The 24,411-nt window shown below is 38.2% G+C and overlaps 1 protein-coding gene across 2 annotated transcripts in view; it reads right to left on the bottom strand.

The window, feature by feature from the left end:
• The window catches only part of LOC122651499 (CCR4-NOT transcription complex subunit 10-like), a 35,913-nt gene extending 12,228 nt beyond the window's left edge, over positions 1–23,685 (bottom strand). Inside the window, exons 1-5 of one of the 2 annotated variants that reach the window (XM_043844904.1) lie at positions 23,123–23,685; positions 10,993–11,079; positions 4,796–4,978; positions 4,638–4,724; positions 4,486–4,557 (exon numbers count right to left, since the gene is read on the bottom strand). In XM_043844904.1, the coding sequence (XP_043700839.1) occupies positions 4,486–4,557; positions 4,638–4,724; positions 4,796–4,978; positions 10,993–11,079; positions 23,123–23,311 (618 nt within the window). In that variant the 5' untranslated portion in view covers positions 23,312–23,685. The remainder of the gene's footprint in view (positions 1–4,485; positions 4,558–4,637; positions 4,725–4,795; positions 4,979–10,992; positions 11,080–23,122) is intronic. The other variant, XM_043844906.1, reaches the window with a different exon arrangement.
• Positions 23,686–24,411: the final 726 nt, after the last annotated feature.

The raw sequence follows: 24,411 nt of genomic DNA, 5'->3' as shown, positions 1-24,411 counted from the left end.
GAGTAAAGTGGCGCAAAAGTTAATGCAAGTGAAAACACATACAAGGCAATGTGGTGCAATCATGGAAGCGTGAAAATGCGAGATACCAAGAGTCAGCTTTGACAACAAGGGGGACCCACACGTGGGCCCACGAGTACTATGCACAATTATTGTTCACTCCTGACACCTCTATAAAAAGGAGAGAGAGAGAGAGAGGACAGTTCAAAGTCAGTACAGATCATTGTTCAAGGAAACAGAATTGGATCACATCGACTGGATCCGATTCCAATCAATTCAAAAAAGCAGATTCGTATTGGATTTCTAGGGTTCAGTTTGATTCCAGCTGATTCCAACTGAATCGAAATCAGAATCGGCGGAGGAATAATTTGTTCTCGATTATGCTTGGTATAGACTCCTCTCTTGTTTAGTTTTTTTGTGAGCAGAAATTAGAAAGACAATTTGTAGAATAGTAAGAGAACTCATTTGGGTGTAACTGGATTTTGGGTATTTGGAAAATGACTATTTGTACATTATTCACTTTGTAGCAAATTCTTCATTTTGTCTTTGCCCATGGAGATAGGCCAAAGGCCGAACCACGTAGACCTTTGCCTTGTTTATGTGTGCATCTGTTGTTCATATCTTTTAACATCGCACTCTCTTAATCTCTTAACTCCAAATACCGATCCTGTCATAACACAAACAAATCTGAATCACATGAAATTACCATAAAATCCTTGCAACTCTGAATCTGTAAGAGTCTCAAAAATCAATGTTTCAAGGGGCTATACAGGCATGCTACCTCTTTTGTATCCTCAAAGCAAAGAACTAAAACTCAAAACTCGACCAGGTTTCGACCTTGGGAAAAACCAAGTTGGCTCGAGATATCTCAAGATCTCGGTCGAATTGGTGCATTTTCTTTTTCAACTTGAAACCTGGTTTCGGTGGGTTTTAGACCTAGTTTGGGTCTGAAACTTAGTACTCAGCCTATTTTAGGCCATTTAAACACAATGACACTATCAAATTTTGCAAAAACAAAGTCCAAATAGGAGTTTCACTTCAGACCCTAGGTTGATAGGCGACGACGCACTAAAATACCCTACTCTACACATAATTTAGTAATAGAAAGCAATCAAAACATTCAATTAATGTAAAACAACATAAATAAGCATTAGAAATGTTAAAGTGTACAATACATCAATCTACTTAACAATGTTACAACTATCAACCTATAAAATGTGATTGAATCACGCATTCAGTCCCCACTTGTGCCACATAGTCTTCCCATGTCATAGTGTTGTTGTAGTATTGCACATAGTTTGCCACAGTAGTCATATAAGAGTTGTCATCAACATATGCCAAGTCCCCTATCCTAGGGTATAGAAGAGGCGGTTGCCATGAGGCGTGAGATCCACTGCTACTGTCATATTGAGGCATGTATGGGTGTGGCTGATTTGGGACTGGGAATATGGGCCCAAAACCTGACGTAGTGTTTTGATTGTCGAACTCAATATTGACTGCCCAAACTGACCTTAGCCACTATATTCGGAACCGGTGCTCTCCTGGCCATAATCATAGTCATGATGAGGCTGAGATGCATGCCACGACTGACGCTCACTAGTAGTATCTATACTCATGCTTCCGAAACTTGCAAGCATGGTGTTCATACTCATGTCATCATGCTATGCCTGTGACTGTTTGCGACCCTTCTTTCTCTTGTACGTAGCAGGGGCACCATGGTCTCAATCTTGTGTGTCATGCACTAATCTTGCTTTGGTGTAGCTGAATGATGCCAACAGCAGCTTCTCCTACGAAATCCAGCTGAATAATGGTGAAAAACCAATGGCAGCAGCAGTGGAGCAGCCTCTCAGTCGAGATAGCTCGAGTTATCTTGAGATTTGGCACTTTTATAACTTAAGTTGGGTCGAGATCTGGGTCGACCCAAGATCTCGACAAGATATTGTAGTTTTTAAACTTGCAGGCCATCTTGTCTTGACCTCCAGAAAAACCGAGATCTCACTCAAGATCTTGCGAGATTTAGTTCCTTGCTCAAGAGGGGCTTCCTATGGTGCAGGAACACTCATGGGATCCATTTGTGTGCACTAGTGGGTCCACTAAAAAACATGCTGACATCACACAAGAGCAAACCAATAAGAAGCCTTTAGGGTTCCACTCTAAGAGTTCTTGTGCAACAATCGCAAACATGTGGACAACTTAGGTAACCAAGAGACCCAGAAAATTGTTTGCTCTTAAGGCTAGATTTTTATGCCCAATTACTTGTACTCCAATAGGATCAGAAGATTTTGTTAGTCATCAACCTGATGGCTACTCGCATGTACTTGGAATAACGTCTCATGGAATTTTCTTCTGTAATACAACAACAACAAAGTCTCATGGAATTTTCTTCTTTAATATAGTCAAAATTTTAAGATAAATTTAATTTAGGTCTTGTTTGTTTGGTTGTAAAAGTTTTCGTGCAAATGATATTTTACATGAAAATTGTCCACAATGAAAAGTTCTCTTACTTTCTCATTGCACTTTTTTATTGGTATTTTACATTAATACAAACAATCGAAAATATTTACAAGAAAATTTTCCTTCTCCACCTTTCTACATAGAAACAAACGGAGATGAAAAAAGGCCAGGGGCAGACTCACTCACAACACTACTAGAAGTCAAACCTTATACAAAAGCACTACATTGAAGAGAGGATGAAAATCCCGAATACAACAAAGTTCATGTGATGGATGCCTTTGGATTCCCTGAAAACCGAAAACTATCAAATAGGATAATACTCGTCGTCTTCATCACTTAACATAAAAGATCCTTCCTTAAAATATCCAGAGGATAAAATTCTCGACTACAATGAAAAGTTCATTTGATAAATGCATTTGGATTCCTTGAAAACAGAAAACTACTTGGAAGACTTGTCTTCTTCATCTCTTAACATAAGGATCCTTACTTGTCTTAAAATTCCTACCATTGCACTCCCTCCAACCTACATGAGGAGAAAAGATCAAAAGAAGGTTAAAGTACTCAACCCCAAGGAGCAAAGATTTGACCAATCCTACCCGGGTCTCACCGAGTTAGGAATAACCCAACCCGTACATGAAATGGCCAAGCACTGAAAACTCGCAATGGGCAGTGAATAACTGAATAAGAGGGTGTGCAACATATTTGCTACTTGCTTCTCCTATAAAACACATATGAGGTATAAATGTATAATTACAGCACTGAGGGTAGGATGATCAACTACCAGTATTTTATAAAAGTACGAGGGAGACGTTACAAAGAAAATGAGGACTTTGAAAGAAAATAAGAGGAAAATCCCCATCCCAAAAACCATCAAGAACAGATTAGGATGAACTGGTGAAAAACAATTCCTTCATGCCTTACTCCCAATAAGTTTTCAGCATTCAACCAATTCTGGCACCTTCCAACAAATCATTCCCCAAACCATCATGAACGGATTAATGAACTAATGAAGAACAATCTCTTCATGTCCACGCACCAAATATGTTTACTGCCAGCATCCAACCAATCCTGAACTGATTAGTGAACTAATGAAGAACAATCCTTTCATGTCCACGCACCAACAAATCAGTCCCCGAACCATCATGAACTGATTAGTGAACTAATGAAAAACAATCTCACATGTCCACGCACCAAATATGTTTACTGCCAGCATCCAACCAATCCTGGTACCATCCAACAAATCTAGAAGCCTCACCATTCACCAGAGACTACAAGACCATCAACCCATCCCCGAATCACTTCATATCAACTCCGCAGGATTCTCATATCTGATACCAGGCTAAAAATAATCAGGAACTCCTTTCAAAGAGTGGTATGCTCACAACAAGATCCTCCCAAGTCTGACCCTATTTACTTGGCCTACTTCAAAGGACTTTAAGTATTTTGAAAATAATTGCATGCCATAGGAAGGGTCCACCTTCCCACCCAAGCCAGCAGATGCTCTGGTGCATACTTGCTAGAAGTACCTGACTCATTACTCACCCTAACTTCTTTTTCCATCTTGTGTACCTTATTTGCTAGATCTGCAACACAACCTAGCTTCCTGCCTTGTATCAAGGTCTATTATACATTTGATTGTAATATTTTGAGTGCAATAATATTTCTTTAACAATTACACATTTTATTATACCATTGATTTAGAAAGAGCAGTAAAGATTTAATAGGAAACAAATTAACAAACAAAGAAATCAGTGCCAAGTAGATAAAAAAAAAAATTTAATGAATGGCGTGCAAACACCCAATATCATTGAATGGTACAATAAAATGTAACATCCAAAAAGTATAAGCTAAAAGAGAGTAAAACATAACACAAAAATCCTTTTCTGCCCAAATTATTTAACATGTACCAACCTGGCAGTAGTACAAGAAAGGTTGAATTTAAAAATCTTTCTTATGGAAAAACTAAAAAGCCTGAACTACAACCGAGGTTCTCAAATAGAGGCAACTAAAAAAGCCCTTGAACTTAGAACTTACTGCAGCTTTTGATGCATCATGTGAAGCTAGAGCAACATCCAGTAACAGAAGGCATATGTGAAGAGCCGTTGTCTGCACACCAAAATAAAAATTAAGACAGCATAAACATCTTCACAACTACAAAAAAAAAAAATGGTGAATACATGTTATACCTCATCTATGGGTTCTATATTCTGATATAACGGTTCCAGAACTGATAGTGCATTTGCATATTCATGAAGATGGAACAAGATAACAGCCTGTAGAAGATACCAAATCAACAATAATATTTCAACCAAATCGATGAACTACAGAGGTCACAAGTGCATACGATGTTCAAGGTAGCAACAGAAGTGTCAAATTCATCTGTGTAGGCAATACTGGAACTGTTTGCAGCCAAAAATTGATGTGGTGTCACAGTGCTTCCTTTAGGCCCTGAAACAACATTATTACCAACACTGCCAGAAACTTCCACTTGCTCTCCTGATGCACAAGCAAGCTCTTCACTTCTTCTCTACACCATTATAAAAATAAGCAACAGTAAGAGGATGTATATAAAAGATATACATAAAATGAAAAGTGAACTTAACACTACGTCATTACTGCCAAATCAATTCAGTCAATCACTCAATCCCCACTTACACAAAATAATCCAATAGCCTATTACATAAATTAAAAACGAATTTTCCTTCAGTTCTTAGCAATCTCCAGCTACTATAAAAAACTTAAAAAGAAAAAAAAAATTTGAAAAAGTATCTGGCCCTTTATCTAATCTAATCATATAAGATCTGATTATTTGCTCAAAACTAGCCATAGACTAGATAAGCAGAAATACATCCAAATAGTATATATATATATATATATATATATATATAATTCATCCTAAAACAAGATAATAAGTCTTAATAAATAAAACAAATTAAGTAGTTCTTGGGGAGATTGATGATTGATGATTACAAGCCCAAGGTCCCGGGTTAAAGTCCCGTACCCTTATTTTTCTCTTCCAATACCCTCAACTGATTAAAAGGCTTTTATCACAAATGAGAAACCACTACTTATTGATACTTCTTGACACCAAATACAGCTAGAGGTTTTTTCTTTTTTATCCCCATTGCCATAAATCACAAGTAGTGATGGCATGAATCAGTTTCAGTATGGATCATGATCACCAACTCTGACCCCATTTTAATGCAGATCCGGGGTTCCGAAACCCGACTCAGATCACTTATGGGCCCACCATAAATAATAGATTGTGATCAATTGAGAGGAATGGCAATCTCATAATGTTGGAGATATAAATCACATAAATAGGAACTAAGGGGAAAAGTCACGTACTAAGGTAAGAAGGGCAATCTTGGAATGAAAGTTAGGACTTAAGACCAGGGATAGTGGGGAATAAAAGCTAAAGGAATGGGTATATTTGGAAAGTTAAATAAAAATTATAAACAAAAGGGATAAAATAGAATCGTTGGGAGAGGGGGTCATCGTATTCAACCTTGAGACGAAACTGCAACTCGCGGAAACCAGATTTGGTCTCAAGGGAACTTACTCAACTGAGCTTTGTTTACTCTGATATTTCAATCAAAGAATCATAATCCAAAGCCCTCATGAATCCCACTAATTTCATATCCAAACAATATGTTCCTAGCAACGAATGGCGGCAACAGATCTGGCGGAATGGTCTCTCAACCAGATCAGATTCCTGGGTTACTCACGATAGGAATGCCGAATGGGATGGGTTTTTTACTGCTTGAATTCCACCCAAGAAAGGGGCTCCTTCAACCCTAATCGCAGGGAGAAAAGAGAGGAAAGAAGAGATAATGAGGGCCCAAAACAGGCCCTGCTGTTACCGCCAGAATCAGGGGAGAAACCAGAAACAAAGAAGAAGCAGACGAAGATATCAGGAGGGGAAAGAGGGGGTCACACAACCTGATTCGTACCAAACTGGTAACAAAAAACCAAACCTTTCATTCATTAAAATCTGCTTTCTACTTGCACAATTACATGTATTTAAATAATAAAAAAAGAAACATACTATAAATTGGAAACTCAAATTAATTAGGAAACTAAATCCTAGTGTCTATCTCCTGCTTAAATTATTAAAATAAAAGATTGCATGTTAGTCCCAAAATAAATAAAAATCCTAAAATCCTACTAGGACCCAAATTGGACCCGGTTCAACTTCACATGGATACCCAAATGGGTTCGGATCGATCCAAGGCAGTGCAACTGCATCACTATTGATATTGAGTATAATACTGACATTAACCTGCACCACCCTGTATCAAATTTCTGGGCTTAAACATCATATCTGTCTGGTCTAGCTATATTTTTCCTGCAATCCATTACCACCCTGCCGCATTAACAGCGGAGAAAGACAAGGCATGAGCATCAAGGTAATATGCATGAACATGGACAAAACGTCGCAATTTAACACAGAGATAGAGTGCACGACATGGCAACCATCCGAAATCTAGACAAAGGCATACATCAGTGCAAATGCTTTTGCATGCAAAGTAGGTGGGTAGACGGGTGATGGTAATTAGGTTATTTACTATCTCAAAGATAACAGAATTAGGTTTTCCTTTGATTGCAGGTGAAAGTGAAAATATGTTTAAAATATAATTAAACATGGAGGAGATTGCAGATATGGCAAACAATAACAGCATAATACTAATATATGAAAAAAATAATGTCATTCTGGTGAGCAAGAGGCAAAAGTAAGGGTTTTTGTCTTCATCTTTGTATCTACACAAGTTGCAGAGTCTGTTGACCACAATTGCTGCTCCAGTTGTGACAAAAACAGAAAATAAGTAAGTCCTTGTATTTTTTTTCCTTTTCTTCTTCTTCTGTCGTTTTCCCCTTCTGCTTCTTCTTGTTCATCATTGTTTTACATGTCCTTCATCTTCTTCTGCCTTCTTTTTCTTCTTCAACCTTCCACATTTTTCTTCTTCTGCTGCTGCTTCTTTTCTTCTTAGTTGCTGATTTCAAGATTTCCTTAAGAAAGGGTTTTGCTTCTCCATCTTTTTCCCAAAAATGAAAAAAATAAATAAAAGCAACATACTGCAACTGCTACCTTCTCTTCCTCCTCCTTCAAGCAGCTATTATTTTTTATATTTTCCCCCCTACTTACCCAACTGGTCATAGGAGCCATGTCTAACCAAGTGCCCACCCATGTCAACACGTATGTCCATGTCACAAACATGTCAACATGCGAAAACACACACCAAAATGTCATGTCCCATACATCATAGGAAAAAAGGAAGAAAAGAGAATATTGGACCAAAAAGCATATGTTCAAGTCAACAAATAGCAGAGTACTCGAGTTCAGGTCGAACAATGTGTTTGTCTTCATAATTGGGGATAGAAAAATCAATAAGTTCATATTGTATGTGAGTCATAGTTGTCAAGATGTTGCCTAGGTGTCTAGGCTCTTCCTTGGGTCCAAAGTGACAACACTCCTAGTTGACACGTCACGAGTTTACATTGATTTATGTTTATTGCTTTGTTTTCCGATGAATATGCTTATATTATATCTCCTACATTTTGTTTATTATGTTGATTTTCTCATTTTAGGTAATTACTAGCATACTTATATCATATTGCATTGATATGGATTCTATATTTCTATGTTGCATATAAACATAAGGGCAAGAGATTGCTGCCTGGTAGAGTTTACATTGATTTATGTTTATTGCTTTGTTTTTCGATGAACATTTTTATATTGTATCCTATACATTGTTTATTATGTTGATTTTCTCATATTAGGTAATTACTAGCATACTTATACCATATTGCATTGATATGGATTCTATGTTGCAAATAAACATAAGGGCAAGAGATTGCTGCCTGGTAGCGTAGCCCCTGCACAGCTGCACTAGAACGACGGCCAACGAGAGTGCGCTCAGGGGCATATACATGGATGAGATTTCTTATTTCACAGGGAGCTGGGTGGTAATTTGTTGCGCTCATGTGTCTGGGCCCAGGGGCTACGCGACCAGGCAGCGTTCTTTTTCCGTAAACATAGCTATATAAAATTTCATTGTTAGATTACATATAGTCTTATACTGCACCGCCTAGGCCGCCCAGGTAGGCGCCTTGTCGCCTAGGCAACCCTCCAACACCTTGGGTCTCTTAGTTGCCTTGACAACTATGATGTGGCTTCTTACATTGTCAATTTCTAGTTCTTTAATTTCCTCATTCAATTGTTCATACATTTGCTGCTTTTTTATCCAAGATTAGAGCTAACCTACATCTTCTCTGCAAGGTGCAAATACTTAATTCTGAAGTTTTTAAAGATTAAGAAGAAAGTAAAGAAAACCTAAGCACTCCTCTTGTAATTCAATAGTGGTATAAATAATGGCCTGAAGGTTAGGCAAATGCAGATCCTACCCAGATTAAAAGGGTATGAAACCTGCTCTAGTGGGTGCGCATAGCCATCCCTAATCTTGGACTTACCCATTGGTCTCCCTCCCCCAACTCCCCCCTCTCCAAAAAAAAAATTTGTCAAAACATGTTTTACCTTCATTGAATCTCCAGAAGTGCTATTGGGATTTGGAGGGAAAATCACCACCATGAAATGCACCATGAGCCTTTTTCTAACTCTAAAATTCTTTTAACTAGTATTCAAAAAGTATTCCTTTATCATTGTTTGCTACTACAAGAATTTTAATAAGTTTTGAAACATAGACTGCTTAGAGGAATATCTAAAAACTCTAAGTGCTCAGCATCATCTGCAATCATTTCCTCACAGTTGCTGCAACAATAATTACTATTCATTTCTTCATCTCATTCCACATGGAACACAGTACTAATAATTAATAACAGAAACAAATCCCACTTCTGAATATATTTGGACAGAAATCTACCATCAAAAACCAATTCTAGAAGGCACATTGTATCTAAACAAATTATGACCCCTGAAGAAGACACAAATGAGTCACATAATGAAGTCCCCAAGAAAAAAAGGGGTCAGTACAACAACTCAGCAATATCCCAACTAAATGGGGTCGCTACATGGATCATTTCCCTCCAATCAGCTCTGTTCGAGGTCATACTAGATACAAGGCCTAAGCTATGCATGTCTTTCCTCACCACTTATCCTAAGGTCAATTTAGGCCTACCCCTGCCTCTTTTAGTTACTTTTATCTGAATCAATTCAGTCCTTCGTACTGGAGCATCCAAAGGCCTCTGTTAAACATGGCAATGCCACCTCAAACGACTTTCTCATAGCTTATCATGTACTGTATCGGAGCTACTCCCAAACCAGCTCTGATATGATCATTCCTTGCTTTATCCTTCCTAGTTTTGCCACTAGTCCATCTCAACATCCTCATCTCCGCTACACTGAGTTTATCTATATGATGCTTCTTAACTGCCAAACATTCCACACTACACATCATAGCTGGTCGTATGACTGTCCTATAAAATTTTCTTTTAAGTTTTGAAGGAATACACCAATCACACAACACTCCGGACGCACCTCTCCACTTCATCCATCCCATTTTAATTCTGTGTAAAACATCATCCTACACTTTCTTTATTTATGATTGAGCCAAGATACCTAAAATAATCACTTTGCGGAATCTCCCTCTCATCAATTTTCACCACCTCATTGGCGACCCAATTTAGCTGAGATTTTCCTGACTTCCTGGGTTGTGCCTTTTTCCTCTACTTGCATTTCTCATTTCTCCATTCCTCTTACTTTCAGTTCTCTACTTTTGTGTGGACCTCAGTTTTCCCGACTTTGTTATGCAAGGATCCATGTAGCCGACCCCATTTAGTTGAGATAGGCTGAGTTTGTTGTTGTTTGTTGTGTGTAACCAAAGTTAAACACCATATACTCCATCTTCGGTCTCCTTGTCTTAAAACCTTTTGATTCCAAGGTCGATCTCTATACCTCTAACTTGGCATTAATCTCTGCTTTTGTCTCATCCACCAGAACAATATCATCTGCAAAAAGCATACACCAAGGAACCTCATCTTGAATGTCTCTGGCTAAATCATCCATGATAAACACAAACAAATAAGGGTTTAAAGCTGATCCTTGATGTAACTAAATTGCAATTGGGAATTTACTACCTTGGGCCCCCACAGTTCTTACACTTGTCACCACACCATCATACATATCTTTAATTATGTCCACATATTTACTTGAAACACTTCTCTTCTCTAGTACTTGCCAGATTAACTCTCTAGAGACTCTGTCATACACTTTTTCTAGGTCAATAAAGACCATAAAGAGATCCTTCTTGCAATCTCTAAATCTTTTTATAATTCTCCTAATAAAATAAATTCCATAAGTAATAAATACCAATTTAACCCTCCTATTTAAAGGCCATCAAAATCTAAAATGTCCTAATGTAACTTTTAAGAAGTATATTCAACGACTTATTCTGAAAATCATGTAAAAACAGAGAGAATAAGATTCCGAAAGGCGAAATTCTAAAAAGAATATCATTTTGCAAAATTTTGCATAGTTTTATCAAGAAGCAAAAGGATAACACCAATTTCCATTTTTTTGCATACCTTAACTTTATTAAGCACTTCAAGTAGCTTCCTTGGATCAAAACAACCATCACGAAAGTACTCCACAACAGCAATATTATGAATAACCTGAAAAACATAAATTCATAACATAAGCAATAAAGAATGTCAAGATCAGATGATGTTCTTAGCCTTTTAAACTTGAATATGTTTGGTAGCTTTCTTTCTGTACTGTCCCATTTATAGCTGTGAACTACAAAAGCTACAGCAGGGAAGCACTTTTTCTGTCACTGTTAGTAATGGAGCAATAGAATCTCACAGCAAATTTTGATTAATTAACATCCAATCTATATCCACATGGTGCTGTGAAGTATCAGAAGTCCTTAGTTAAGTCATCAGCAACAATTCAAATATCAATTAAAAAGAAAATGGATGGCAGTAGCAGAACGGCAGTTGTGTCAAGCCTGGCAAAATTAATTGCTACCAAATGGAAAGCCTACTTGGGACTCAAATTTTGCAAACAGGTAGGCTCCACCTTCCCTTGTCTATTTGTAACAACATGACCAAAAAGTCAAAGGTGGCGACTAAACAAATTCGAGACAAAAATACACAGAAATAAGTCCAATAGAAGGTGGGATAAAGGTTGAAATGGATCACTAAATTGGACATGTTGCTAATCCATAAGGCATACTTATCCAACTGCAGGAACCTGACATACACCCACCATTGGCTCAAACAGGCGGGTTGCTGTGCGCATGGTTCAAGATTTCGCGAAATATTGCCGATATATCGGCATATTTCAGAAATTTCGAGCCATCCGAGACGAAATGCCCAGGCGAAATGGAAAAAGTTCGTATTTCAGCGAGATTTCGAGATATTTCAGGGTATTTCAGTCATGTACCGAAATATCGCCGAAATCTGCTACAATCACTTAAAGCCTCACGTGACTCTGAGTTTAAATACAGAATCTCGCAAGTCTTGGTAGAAATTTCGACCGAGACCTGCAAAGAGCTCTCTTTGCTTCAGTTTTTGGGTTTCATCCACTCCTCCAAGCCTCATTCAAGCATTGTGTGGCATCATTCTCGACGGATTGTCGCCGGAAACACGTCGGAGCCTCATCCAAGCACATCCTCCAAGGATTTTTCACTATTTAAGGTAATTCTTTTTTCTCTAAAACTACTTTTTTTGAAAATAGTATGTTGAATATATGTTGGATGGTGATGATATTAATATATGTTAGACACCTGAGGACGATCTAAAACCTCACGGTGTCGAAATTTTTTTTCCATATGTATTTTATTTTTTTAATTTTCTGATTTAAAAAATTGATTTTCCTACAACAAAAATAGTTATAAATTAGGGGTAATATAAATTGGATGGGAATCAATTGAATATATGTTAAACACCAATGGCCAATCTACGGCTTCACGGTGCCGAAAATATTTTTCTGCCCATAAATAATTATTTTTATTTTTAGAAATTAAGAAAAATATTTAAAAATTCAAAAAAAAAAAAAAAAAAGGAAAAATATTAGGTTTTGGTTTGAAAAATCATGAAAAATATGAAAGTAATTTCTACATGCTTTTTAAGTGCATTAGATATATATTATGTTTAATCATTTCGGTTTTGTAGTATTAGGTCAATATTTATATGAAAATTATTTATAAAAATTGTTTTTAATTATGAGAAAAATATAAGGGTTAGGGGAAAAATATTAAATAGCTATACAATTGTTTTAGTATTCTCAAAGTCTCAATTAAAGTGCTTTTACATTAAGTTTTTAATCATTTGTTTTACTTACACTGCAGTAAAAAAATATTATTATGGCAGATCGTGAAAGACAACATGCGAAAGGAAAGCAGAAGGTAGGGGAAAGTAATCAACAGAGGGAGCAGAGAGAGCAGAGGCCAGCTAGGCAGGCTAGGGGTGACATTGCATGGTTACATGGCACTCCAATTGATGGGGATACGAGAAAATCACAATGTAACTATTGTCACATGAAGTTTTTGGGAGGTGGGTCCAGTAGACTTAAACACCATCTGACTGGAAGATCTAAAGATGTTGTAGGTTGCCATATGGTCCCTACTCAAGTAGCTAGGGAAGTTGGTGACAGTTTGAGGGGAAAGAATAAGAGGAAGGTTGACAAGCAGAGGGTAAGGGAACAACTTGAGGAGGCAGTGAGGAGTTCAATGGGAGGAGGAGAAGGAGAATACCATGATGAAGATGATGACTCTGATGATGATGACAGTGATGACCCCATCTATGTGCCTGAAGATATACAAACACCACAGGAGGCTAAGGACTTTCGACGGTCTGTTTCGAAAAGTAAAGTTAGTTTTCGATATGATCAGCAGAGACAAAGAGTAGGGGGTAGTGGAGGAGCTGGCACATCTGGAGGTTCTAGAGTTGGTGGGTTGTTGAATCCTTTTAAAAGATCACAAAGTATGAAGACAACTCCAACACCTCTATCGGTACCAGTACCACCATCAGCATCAGATCCTAAACTACATAGGAAGAAGGGAAGCACTCGACCAAAAATCAAAGAAGCATGGAAGAATATGAAGGGGTTAGTGAAAGAGTCAATCGCTAAGTGGATGCTATACAATACCATCCCAGCAAACACCGCACAAGGCCCCCATTATGATACCATGATTGACACAATTGCAGAGGCTGGCCCAGGGGTCAAGGGGCTACCCCATATGAGGTAATGAATGTTTATTTACCTCAACAAAAGTCTGAGATTGATGAGTACATTGGTGAAATGAGGAGTATGTGAGAGACATATCAGGAGACTATAATGGCAGATGGTTGGATTGGGCCTACAAGAAAGTCCATCATCAATTTTATGGTCTATTGTGATAGGAGGACAGTTTTCTTCAAATCTGTGGATGCATCCAAAGAGATAAAGGATGCAAAATACAGGAAGTGGTTGAAAAAGATGTAGGAAAAGAGAATGTTTTCCAGATTGTAACGGATAACGGAAGCAACTTCAAGAAGGCTGGTGAGAAGATGATGAATAACAGTAAGTACTGGCTCTTTTGGACTCCTTGTGCGGCCCATTGCATTAATCTAATGCTAAAGGATATGGAGAAGTTAAAGTTGGAGAAGACTGTGGTGGAAAGTGCAAGACAAGTCACCAACTTTGTATACAACCACTCCTTTGCACTAAATCTATTGAGGGAAAAATGTGAGGGTGACTTGGTGAGGCCGGGCATCACTAGATTCGCCACAAACTACATTGCCCTCAAAAGCTTTGAGACAAAGAAGGTCAGGCTGAGATCTATGTTTGCTTCTCAGGAGTGGTTTGGATAAAAAGAGGTCCAATACCGCAAGTGGGAGGGAAGCACAGGCAACCATGTTCTCTGAGGAATTCTGGACAAAGCTAGGCAAAATGGTGAAAGTTTTGGAGCCAGTAGTTAAAGTTCTACAGATAGCAGACTCCGCTCTCAAAGGCCCCATCATGCCAGTCCTATATGCTGCCATTGACTTAATGAAGGATAGTGTCTACAATGTGGCTCCTCGTAGTAGCAAGCACTTCTTGGATATTATCAATGCTCGCTGGGAGATTCAACTTATGCATCCACTGCATAAGGCTGGTGAGTAATTTGTTTATGTAACTAACTTATATCTTAGTAATATTACTAATTACCTATGCATTTGACAATATCTCATTTCTATATGTCACTTTTCAGCATACTACTTGAACCCCAAGTATCAATATAATAATAGGTTTGGGTTGGATACTCAACTTATTGATGCTGTGAAACAAGTAGTAAAAAAGTTGGAGCCAGATGGTAGACTAAAATTTATATGCAACAATGAGGTGAGTCTTCTAATTCATTTGGAATATAATTAGTAAGTAGTAATTAGTTCATGAGTCATTACTAATTTTCCACATGGGTATAGACGAAGATTTTTAGGGATGCATTGGGGAGTTTTAGAACCGATGTTGCAGTACAAGGCAGAGCACGCGGTGATGTTGGTACTCAATTCAATACCTTATTCTTTTAAATTACATATGTATTGAAAGTTGAAAGTTGTAAAAATTTTGACACATGTCTTTTTTTGTTGTAAACTTGTAATGCAGCTGAATGGTAGGTGTTGTATAGGGAATCGACTGAGAATTTAAGGAGAATAGAAATCAAGGTCCTTGCCCAAACATGTTCTGCATCTGGCTGTGAGAGGAACTGTAGTACGTTTTCGCTCATCCACTCCAAGAGGCGCAACAGATTGGGTTCCAACGTCTATCTGACATGTAAATGTGCACTACAACTTGAGGCTGAAACTGCAACACATACGCATGGGACATGAGGGACAACGGGGCACTATTGACCTCGCCGACATCTTTCAGGTTGACTCAGATGATGACCCTATTGTTAATTGGGTGAGGGATAGAGGTGAGCCAGTGTTGGATCAGGAGGGAGGTAGGCCAGACCCCGTGATAGCTTCTGAGATGGGTGCTGATGTGGATGACTATATGGCTGACGAAGGTCAAATACACGCACGGGAAGCATCACCCATACCATTCCAGCCCACAAGTGGCAATGCTGATGAGGATGATGACTTGTCCAGGTCCTCAGGTGGTACCGGCAGGAATCAGACACAGACTCAGACTGAGACTGAGACTGAGACTGGAGCTGATGGAAGTGATGGTGATGGTAATGATGATGGCAGTGAATCAGTGATAATGATGATGATGGTGGTAGTGGTGGTGGTGGTGGTGGTGGTGAAGCATTTGATGGAATGCGAGAGCCTTATGTGGTAGACGAGCAGACGGCGCCTGTAGAACCTGTCCGATTCACCGGACAAAAACAATTTGATCATGTCACACAAGATACGGACCACGGTGCACCTGAGGCCCCACCCGCACCCTCATGTACCCCCTTATCATACACCAGGAAGCGTAGGGGTTGGCAGACACAGGCTGCTGATTATATGGATATTGATGAGTAATCTAGCCCTATTGGCGGATTGGGTATGGGTGATAGGGAGGGAGGATCAAGTGGGCATTGGTGTGCCCCATCTTTTGACACACATACCACTCCATCGTCATCGGATTATAGTGCATCACAACCTCAAGGTGGATATGGATATGGATATGGGCAGTTCGTTGGGGACTATGACTCCCAGTCCTAGTACCAGCCCCAGGGACGTACTGGATCATCTTTTGTGGACAACATCTTTTCATACCCTATCTACCCAACTCACCAGCCATATATGATGCCAGCGCCGACATCACATCATACTGGATCAGTGGGTAGTCATGGTTCTTCTTCACAGTCACAGATTGGTTACCAATATCCTAGGATAGGTTACCTTCCGTATGTTGATGACTCCATTTACATGGCAATTGTGGATGACTACACTCGTTTCTTCTCCGAAACTATACAATGGTCCACGTATGTCCTTCAGACAGAGAGCAATGGGCGTAAACTCCAGCAGAGCATAAGTGGGGTCGATCCAAAAAGGCATAGCAATTATTATTAGGATTTGTTTCATGACAGTTGTGAGTTTTGTGACTTGTGACTTGTGACTTGTGGGTTGTGAACTTGCGACTTTGTGTATTGACTATTGAGTATTGAACTAATGACTTTATGCACTAATGAATTTTTTAGTTTAAAGTTTAAACTAAAGGCTACATTTGACTTTATTTTTATTCATTACTTTGTTTCAATTTGTTATTATGTCTTTGAGTACTTATACAATGTGTATTTAACTATTTATACATCAGGGTCCGACCGTACACTGTCAATCAAGGGTGCAAACCCAAAACACCACTTTGAGTTCACTTTTTTGCAATATGAAGGTTTAAATGTGTTTATTTAGCTTAAATAAAGGTGTACATGAAGTATTAGGCCTTAATATGGCCAAAAACCCATCGAGATGGAGTGTCGAAATATGACAGAAAAAATACCATATTTCGGCAAAATTTGGGATATCTCGACCAGCCCGAAATGGCGAGATTTTAAACTATGGTTGTGCGGCTTGTGCCAGGACTAGCAAAATAATCATGCTGCAAGACTTTTGCCAAAAGAAGAAGGACAAAGAGAAGGCCAACACAATCAAGAAACAACACCTTCAAGCAAACAGAGCAATACCCACTATAATGTATCTCCTTCGAATTGACAATTTTCTCACACTTGTTTAATTCTCACTAAATTAGTAATAAGCGTCTGTAAGAGGTATTCCTTTAACATGTTAAACACAATAAATGACACAGGAGTACAGGACAACATAAAATATATCAATTCCTCCAGAATTGACCAATGATCAGATCATTAGTAGATCCAGTATGTCCAAACTATGTCACTTATGGAACATGTACTGATAATCTTAGGTAAAAGGTCTTTCAGCCAACTTGTCAACAAAGACCTTCTTCAACATACCAACTAGTTTAGCCACAAGGACGAGCATCTGGCAATTCAAAAGGTCTAAATTGGTCATGTAACACCCCAGCCCCACACCAAGCCACGATATTGTTCACTTTGGGGTGAACCCCTCACAGTATTAAAACGAGTCGTGACCTTGGAGGAGTGCGTGGGGCTATCAACTAGCCCAGTCTCTTCCCCCTAGCCGATGTGGGACTAAAGAGCTTGGCCCCCTCAACGCCTCTCCCGTTTCTTGCCCAACCTTTAGGGCTCAACGGATCTAGGCCATTTCTTGGGCATGACAAGTCATGTTCAAATTCCATGTCTAAATTCAAATTCAATCATAAAACACCCCCCATGTAGTGCCATCTTTCTATTGTATCTTCACTTTTCCAGCCATTTGCTTTTTTTCCCAATCATTTAAAAAAAAAAAAACACTTGACTATTTAGTTTTTAATGAATCTTTAAAACTGTCACCCCATATGGCCAACTCCATTGGGATGAAAACTTGAAAACTAAGTAGGGGACCTGAGACCTGCCTGTCACAATGTGGGTCCTACCTGATATACCACATGGCAAATATTAGGGTTGTATCAAAACCTTCTTTAAATAGTCCAAGCTGGAAATCTTTCCACATACATTTTCATCAGTGCAAAATAATACAATAAAGTCCAGTATTTCCGTAAATGACAATCACTGGTGAGGAGAAAAGAAAAAGAATAAGAACATTATCAATATTTTCAAAAATGGAAGAGATGTCACACCATCCTCCCTTTTCAGTCAATGATCCGAACAGTCCTTCCTAGTGTTTAATGCTAATTTATTATAAAAAGATGATGCGCAACATGGTGCCATAGTATGCTGTTACCTTGTGTAAGAACTCAAAATTGTAGGCATCCTAGCTTCAAATCCCTCTATTTGCTTCTATTGTGATGAAATTAAAAAGTATTATATAACATTAGATTTGTTAAGAAATACTCAAGCAGCATTTACTGTGCAATGATATTTAACTTATATGGGTAAACAAAGACCCATATATCAAGTCTCCAACACTGTTAATCTTTATTAAAAATAAAAGCCAGTGGTCAAAAGTTCCACGACAGTCCAAACATTTCAAACATCAGAACCAGCCGATCTGCAGACTTCTCAAGCAAACTACATTCAGTTGACTGGTATGGACTTTCCTTCCTTTTCAACCAACAGTACAAATAATCCAACCATTGTCAGACCAACTGGTCTGATAATCCTTAAAAAATATTGATTATAATATACTATTTTATGCAATAATGATATCTAATGGTATGTTCAACTACCTTTCAGCACGGAACAAAACCTCGTTTGAAACTTAAAGTTTCGACCACTTTTGATACAAAACCTAAGGTCGATACTGGATCGTATCAGGTTTTGACCAGTTTTGATTTTGCACATTTCGGTGGTTCCAACCTGGTTAGACCAAAACTGGTTGAACTAGGCACTTAAAATACCCCATCCCCATCGAAACTTGTCTTATTTCGATACGATTCGACCAATCCGTTTCGCAAGTTTCGACTCCTACAAGCTAGATTTTGCCAAAAACTTTGATTTTTGGCCCAAATCACTTCATTGATCACCAGTTTTTTGCATACTCATCAGCATTCAACCCTTCTAAACCTTGGATTGGAATATTGGAGCTTGAAGGTAAACCCTTTTTTCCCCAAATCTAATTTTCAGTAGAAAATACTAATAGATACGGTAGTTATGTTTCAATCTTTTATATATTAGATAGAATGGCCTGATCTACGACTTCACAGAGTCGGATTATTTTTTAGGTTGTTGAATTATTTATTGAATTTTTTTGCTTTAAAATTTCTTTTCCCACAACAAACTTAAATAATAAAAAAAAAAATAGAGATAAATGTGATGGATGGACTTCAAGTTAATATGTTCGACATTGTTGCCATTTGGAGGGTATGGTGGCAATGAGGGTGGCTATGGTGGATCTTCTAATTCATTCCTCGGCACTGAGTATGGGGGTGGGTCATCTTTCGTCGATCGCAACTTCTCATATTCGGGCCAACAATTTGTGCCAGCTCCACCCAGTTTCAGTCTCAATGAGTCATTCCCTAGGTCGGGTTACCTCCGATGGACCGATATGTTGATGATGGCGCTTATAGGTGGGCAGTCATGGATTATCAAAAAAAGTGAGCCCATAACATGTCATGGGATACATATGTGGTGCATTCCAAGGAGCGGCTACAATTTACAATCATACACATCTCGTCGAATGACCCGCTAAGAAACTCCACGTGGAATTGGGCGGTGAGTGTTGTATGTTTGTTTTCCATTATAATGTATGTTTTGAGTGTTTTAATAGCTTATTTACATTTCCTGTATCTAAATTATATGTAGACTCAATGCTTATAATAGGGCTAGTGTACAACAACATTTACTGTAACCTATCAAACTTGGGTGATGCAGGTTCATCATAGAAATTGGCTTATTTCTTTAGAAATAGGCCCAGGGTTGGGTTATATACATGTTGGGCCTTTGTTCCCAAGGGTTTTCTATGTAATAGGTCACTTTAATGAGCCTAAACTAGGAGTATATAGATTGCATACGGGATTAGCCCAATACTTAGTTTACTTTTATGTTTTTTAATTGAACCGGTTCAAATTGGTTGCATCCAATTGATTCAATTTAAGTGATCATGTGACTTGGTTAAGTGGTCATATGATGTAAGTTGGGCTGGATTAGGACTCTATAAGTCCAGCCATATTTTGAGTCTATTTCCTTTAGTATTCTAGTTTCCTAGTCAGTTTAAGTTACCTAATAGGTTAGAGATAGGGTTAGGCCTTTCCTTTTTAGTGTCTAAGTCTATTTTTGAGTCTTCTATATAAGTTTGTAAGGGAGGCTAGCATTGAATGCGAATTTGATTAATAAAAACTCAGCTTTATGCTTGCTGCCTTTGTTGCTGCCTTTGCTCCATCGTGAGTGTGCCTTGTGAGTAATATCAAGATTGCCTTGTGAGTAATATCAAGGTGAAGGGATTGGTGGATCTCCAATCGACTACTTGCATCGTGAAGACCGGGAAGGCTGCTACTTATCTCCTTGCATCTTGTAGATCGGAAGACCCCATTGTTCATCTTCAAAGCTGCTGCCATTGAAGATCTCGTCAAATCCAGTAAGTTTGAATCTGAACTTTGTTTAAACATTCTTCTTCTCACTCCTACCCTAACTAGGAATCCTCCATAACTTCAAATCTGTCAATCAGTTTCAAACCAAACTTCCAGCATACATCCCCCACACTTCTCCCTACACTCAATCCAAAATCCAGCTCATAACTCCCACTCTATCCCCTCCATTCCTTCACTCCATTAAAACCCAAAGCCTGCAACACAATTCTGTCCAAAATTGTAGAATTTTAAAACCTTCCCAAATCCTATTATTTATATGTCATAAAAGCACCCTAGACCTGCACATTAAAACCCCATAAACCCCATTGCCATTGTCCAACCCTAACCCTAATTCTGCCCTAATTAGCCTAAGCTGTCCCAATCGGCCAGCCTTGTTTGGTGATCCTATTACCCTGGTTCCTAGTGGGACTACTCCTACCTAGGACTACATTATTGGGTCAAAACCACAAGCACCATTTTGGGTGGTTTTTTTTGTGAAACTAATTCATGGAGTAGGTGTAAAATGTTAAAAATAGGCAGCAAAAAAAAGAATCAAATAAACAGTTTCTGGCCTTGAAACCTTGGTTTTGAGTTTGGCATTTAAAAAACCAGGTTTCAACCAAGTTTTGGTCGAAACCAATGAAATCTTGATTTCGGCCAGGGTCGAAACCGGCCTCGAAACCGAGATTTCCAACCTTGCTTTTCAGATTGAAGTAACATGTTGCGATTCAAACAGCGCAGAATCTCCTTTTCAGTAGTCTCCTAATAGATTCCAACAACCTAACCACTCATTTTCTGATAGAGGCACCAGAAGGACCCACTTAACCAAGAAAATAACAATCAAATTCAACTTAACAAATACATCCAGAGGGGACTAAATAAGAACATATCTCTATATAAAAAATAATTACAGTGCATTCCTCATATTATTTGCCAATATGGATACTTATAAAACAGGTTATGAATCTTGACCTACCAGGGCCATTAAAACTAAACACATCTAAACCTTTTTTCATAACTCCTAGGTTATTACTCTTGGCGTACAATGTGATCTTTCTATCAGTTTGATTTATACCTATTTTCAGCATCTGATATGGTCATATGTTTGACTTTAAGAGCACACTGTTTTTCCATTCCACGCCCAACTTGGTTCCTACTTTTTTTTCTTTTTCTTTTTCTTTTTTTGGACTCATCCAACTAATGCTTGTTCCTTTTCCTTTTCTTTTTTTGATAAATAAAAAATGAATAAATTTTGAGGAGAGGCACTCAATTTGGGCTACAGAAACTATATTAAGGCGCACAGCCTGCCTAAGACCTCTTAAATAATCAGAAGCAAAGGGATGAATTTGGTTGATAAGATTGAAGACTCTGCTTCCCTGCTACAACCTCCTCTCAAAAACTGAAGTCAAAGCGAACATACATGACTGGACTATAAATTCAATCCTATATTTGAAAACCATATTTTAATAGAAATTTGTACACCTCAATACCAGTTCTTGATATATCTGCAATACTTTTTTGGCAAGCGCATTAAAAATGATAAAATGCAGATCTCTTTCAAGCAGCCATCAGTCTCTCAATTATCCAAATCCACCAACCACATCGTCTAAAGATCACATCCATGTCTCTAACAAAAATGAGTGAAGAAATTGAATATATTTCAGTTAAACTGATCCACTGCTTTGAACTTTAAATGTTTAGTTGATTCTAAATATATTATATGTGTATGATGAAACTCTCTTATATCTTTGCAGCTTTTAAGAATTCTAGATTGTAAATGGATTTTAAGCTTCTATATTTTGAGCTTCTTCAGCTCAGCTTTTTAATCATACATAAAGTCACATTCCATTACTTTATCCCATTCATAACCGTGAGGTGGGTGCACCATAATTAATCCTGACCGAGATTAAGACTGAGATTTTTGTATTTGAAGGATAACCAACAAATTCAAGACCATACAACCATCCATTGGATAAAATAGAGTCAAACAATGTACAATCATAATCTCCAGAGCCATGAGCATAACAAAAGAAGATCTTTCTTTCTAGAAATCACTACCTCATCATTCTAAAAGTAGTGCCAATTTCTTTTACTCGCTTACGCCCAAGATTCTAACTCTAAAATTTGAAGCAGAATGCCGTAAGACCTAAGTAGCCAATTTAAAAAAAAAACCAGTAGTGACTCTTAAGCAAATGTCCCTCCATTCATTTACTTAGTCCCTCAGAGGATCAGTGTAATCCTTGCTCTTAATTAATTTATGCAACAGAATTCTGTAAAGTTATTGTTCCGTATCCAAATAGCCATATTTCAAAAGAAAATTCGAGCTTTACAATTGGAGAATAATCCTATTGGTGGAGACTGTGAACATCCAAAGCAACAATCCAGAAGAAAAAAATGATTTAGTAAATAAGTTCATTTCTTTGTTCAATGACATAAATTTAAATATTTTGACGGCAGCAAGAAAATTGAGATGAAACTGTTGATTGATAACTGAATGATAAGAAAGGATCCGGTCAATACCTCCACAAGATACTCAAAAAGCAAGCGGGAAAAAAAAAGATTTAAAAAAAAAAATGGATCACTCTCGAGTTCCCTAGTTCATGAAAGTACTAGTAACGCCGAAAAGAAATTCTAGAACTTGCAGAACCTCACCTTTGGATCGTCTTCTTTCTTCTGTAGGAGCTGATTCAACACATCGATGCATTCCGTATACCTCCGCGACTGAAACAACAAAGCCGCCTCCTTAGCAAGGCCGGCAGTAACGGAGAGTAGGCCATCTTCATCCGCCGAGGAACCTTCTCTACTTGCAGCGGCTGAAGACGATAAATCTCGGGAGTCCATTAGCAGATCGAACGAGCCAAATACGAAACAAACCTAGATAACCTCAAAAAAAAACCTCCTTTGTTGTCTTTAATCTCAGTTGAAATAACGTCAGACAGGCTTGAATTTCTGTATAGGGCATTTGAGGGTTTCGTCTTCCATCTCAGAGTGAAAGCAGAGCAGTTTCAATGACTGAAACCCTAGAGTTACTCGCAGCCATTTAGATAACAAACTCGCTATGTGTTCTTAGTCTCAGATGAGTTTAATTTGCAGAGAGGAGTGCCTCTTGGCTTAATCAGATTGAGAGATTCGGATGGAGAGAGACAGAGCTAGGTTCTTCTTTTTGTTGGGTTTCGCCGTTTTGGCCTCGCATTTCTGAGTTCTTCACCTTTCTCGGTTGTGTTATTAGCGGTAAAAATCTAGGATTAATTAGGATTTTAGGCTCAAAATAATCTTATTATATTATTTGCATTAGTGAAAACTGAAGGCAAGGTTTAAAAACCGGAGATCGGGCACCGTTCGCTTCCATCGTTCTGACTTGAATCAGATCGGAATAGGTTGGAATTGGCTGGAATCAGTCTTATAGATCTTGATAATATTTCAAAGTGTGGAATCGGGGATTGGATTGGTCAGTGGTGATTCTAATCTGAATCAACCAAAATTGGTCCGATTCTGACAAAATTGGTTTGATTTCTTAACGGTCCAATCCTAAGGGTTTGAGATCAGAACTGAATCAATAAGCTAATCGATTCCACACCTGAGGTTTGGACTCTTTTATTAATAGGTGGACTGATTCCAATTCCTAATTCGAGGCACTATTATAGTGTGGATATGCTTATGCTTTTTTTTTTGGGTAACTAAGGGTACACTTATGCTTAGTGTTTATGTATGTGCTAGATTTCAATCAGCCTCAAAGGAATTGTTGAATTTTATATGTTTCTAAGATTCAAAGTTTTCCTCTATTTCCCCCTTCTTTCTTAGTAATGCACGTGTAGAGTTGTTAAATAAGCTATACAACAAAAGTAGGTAAGAAGCAAGAGCAAGGGAACTTTCTTTAGTCCCACATTGCTCACAAGCAAGTGGGATAAGACCCCTTGTAAAGACATACAAATCGCACATGT

This window comes from Telopea speciosissima, chromosome 2 (assembly GCF_018873765.1).
Source record: "Telopea speciosissima isolate NSW1024214 ecotype Mountain lineage chromosome 2, Tspe_v1, whole genome shotgun sequence".
In the NCBI taxonomy this organism is placed as follows: domain Eukaryota; kingdom Viridiplantae; phylum Streptophyta; class Magnoliopsida; order Proteales; family Proteaceae; genus Telopea; species Telopea speciosissima.
Note: the sequence above shows the minus strand (reverse complement) of the source record. Positions and strands in the feature narration are given on the sequence as shown.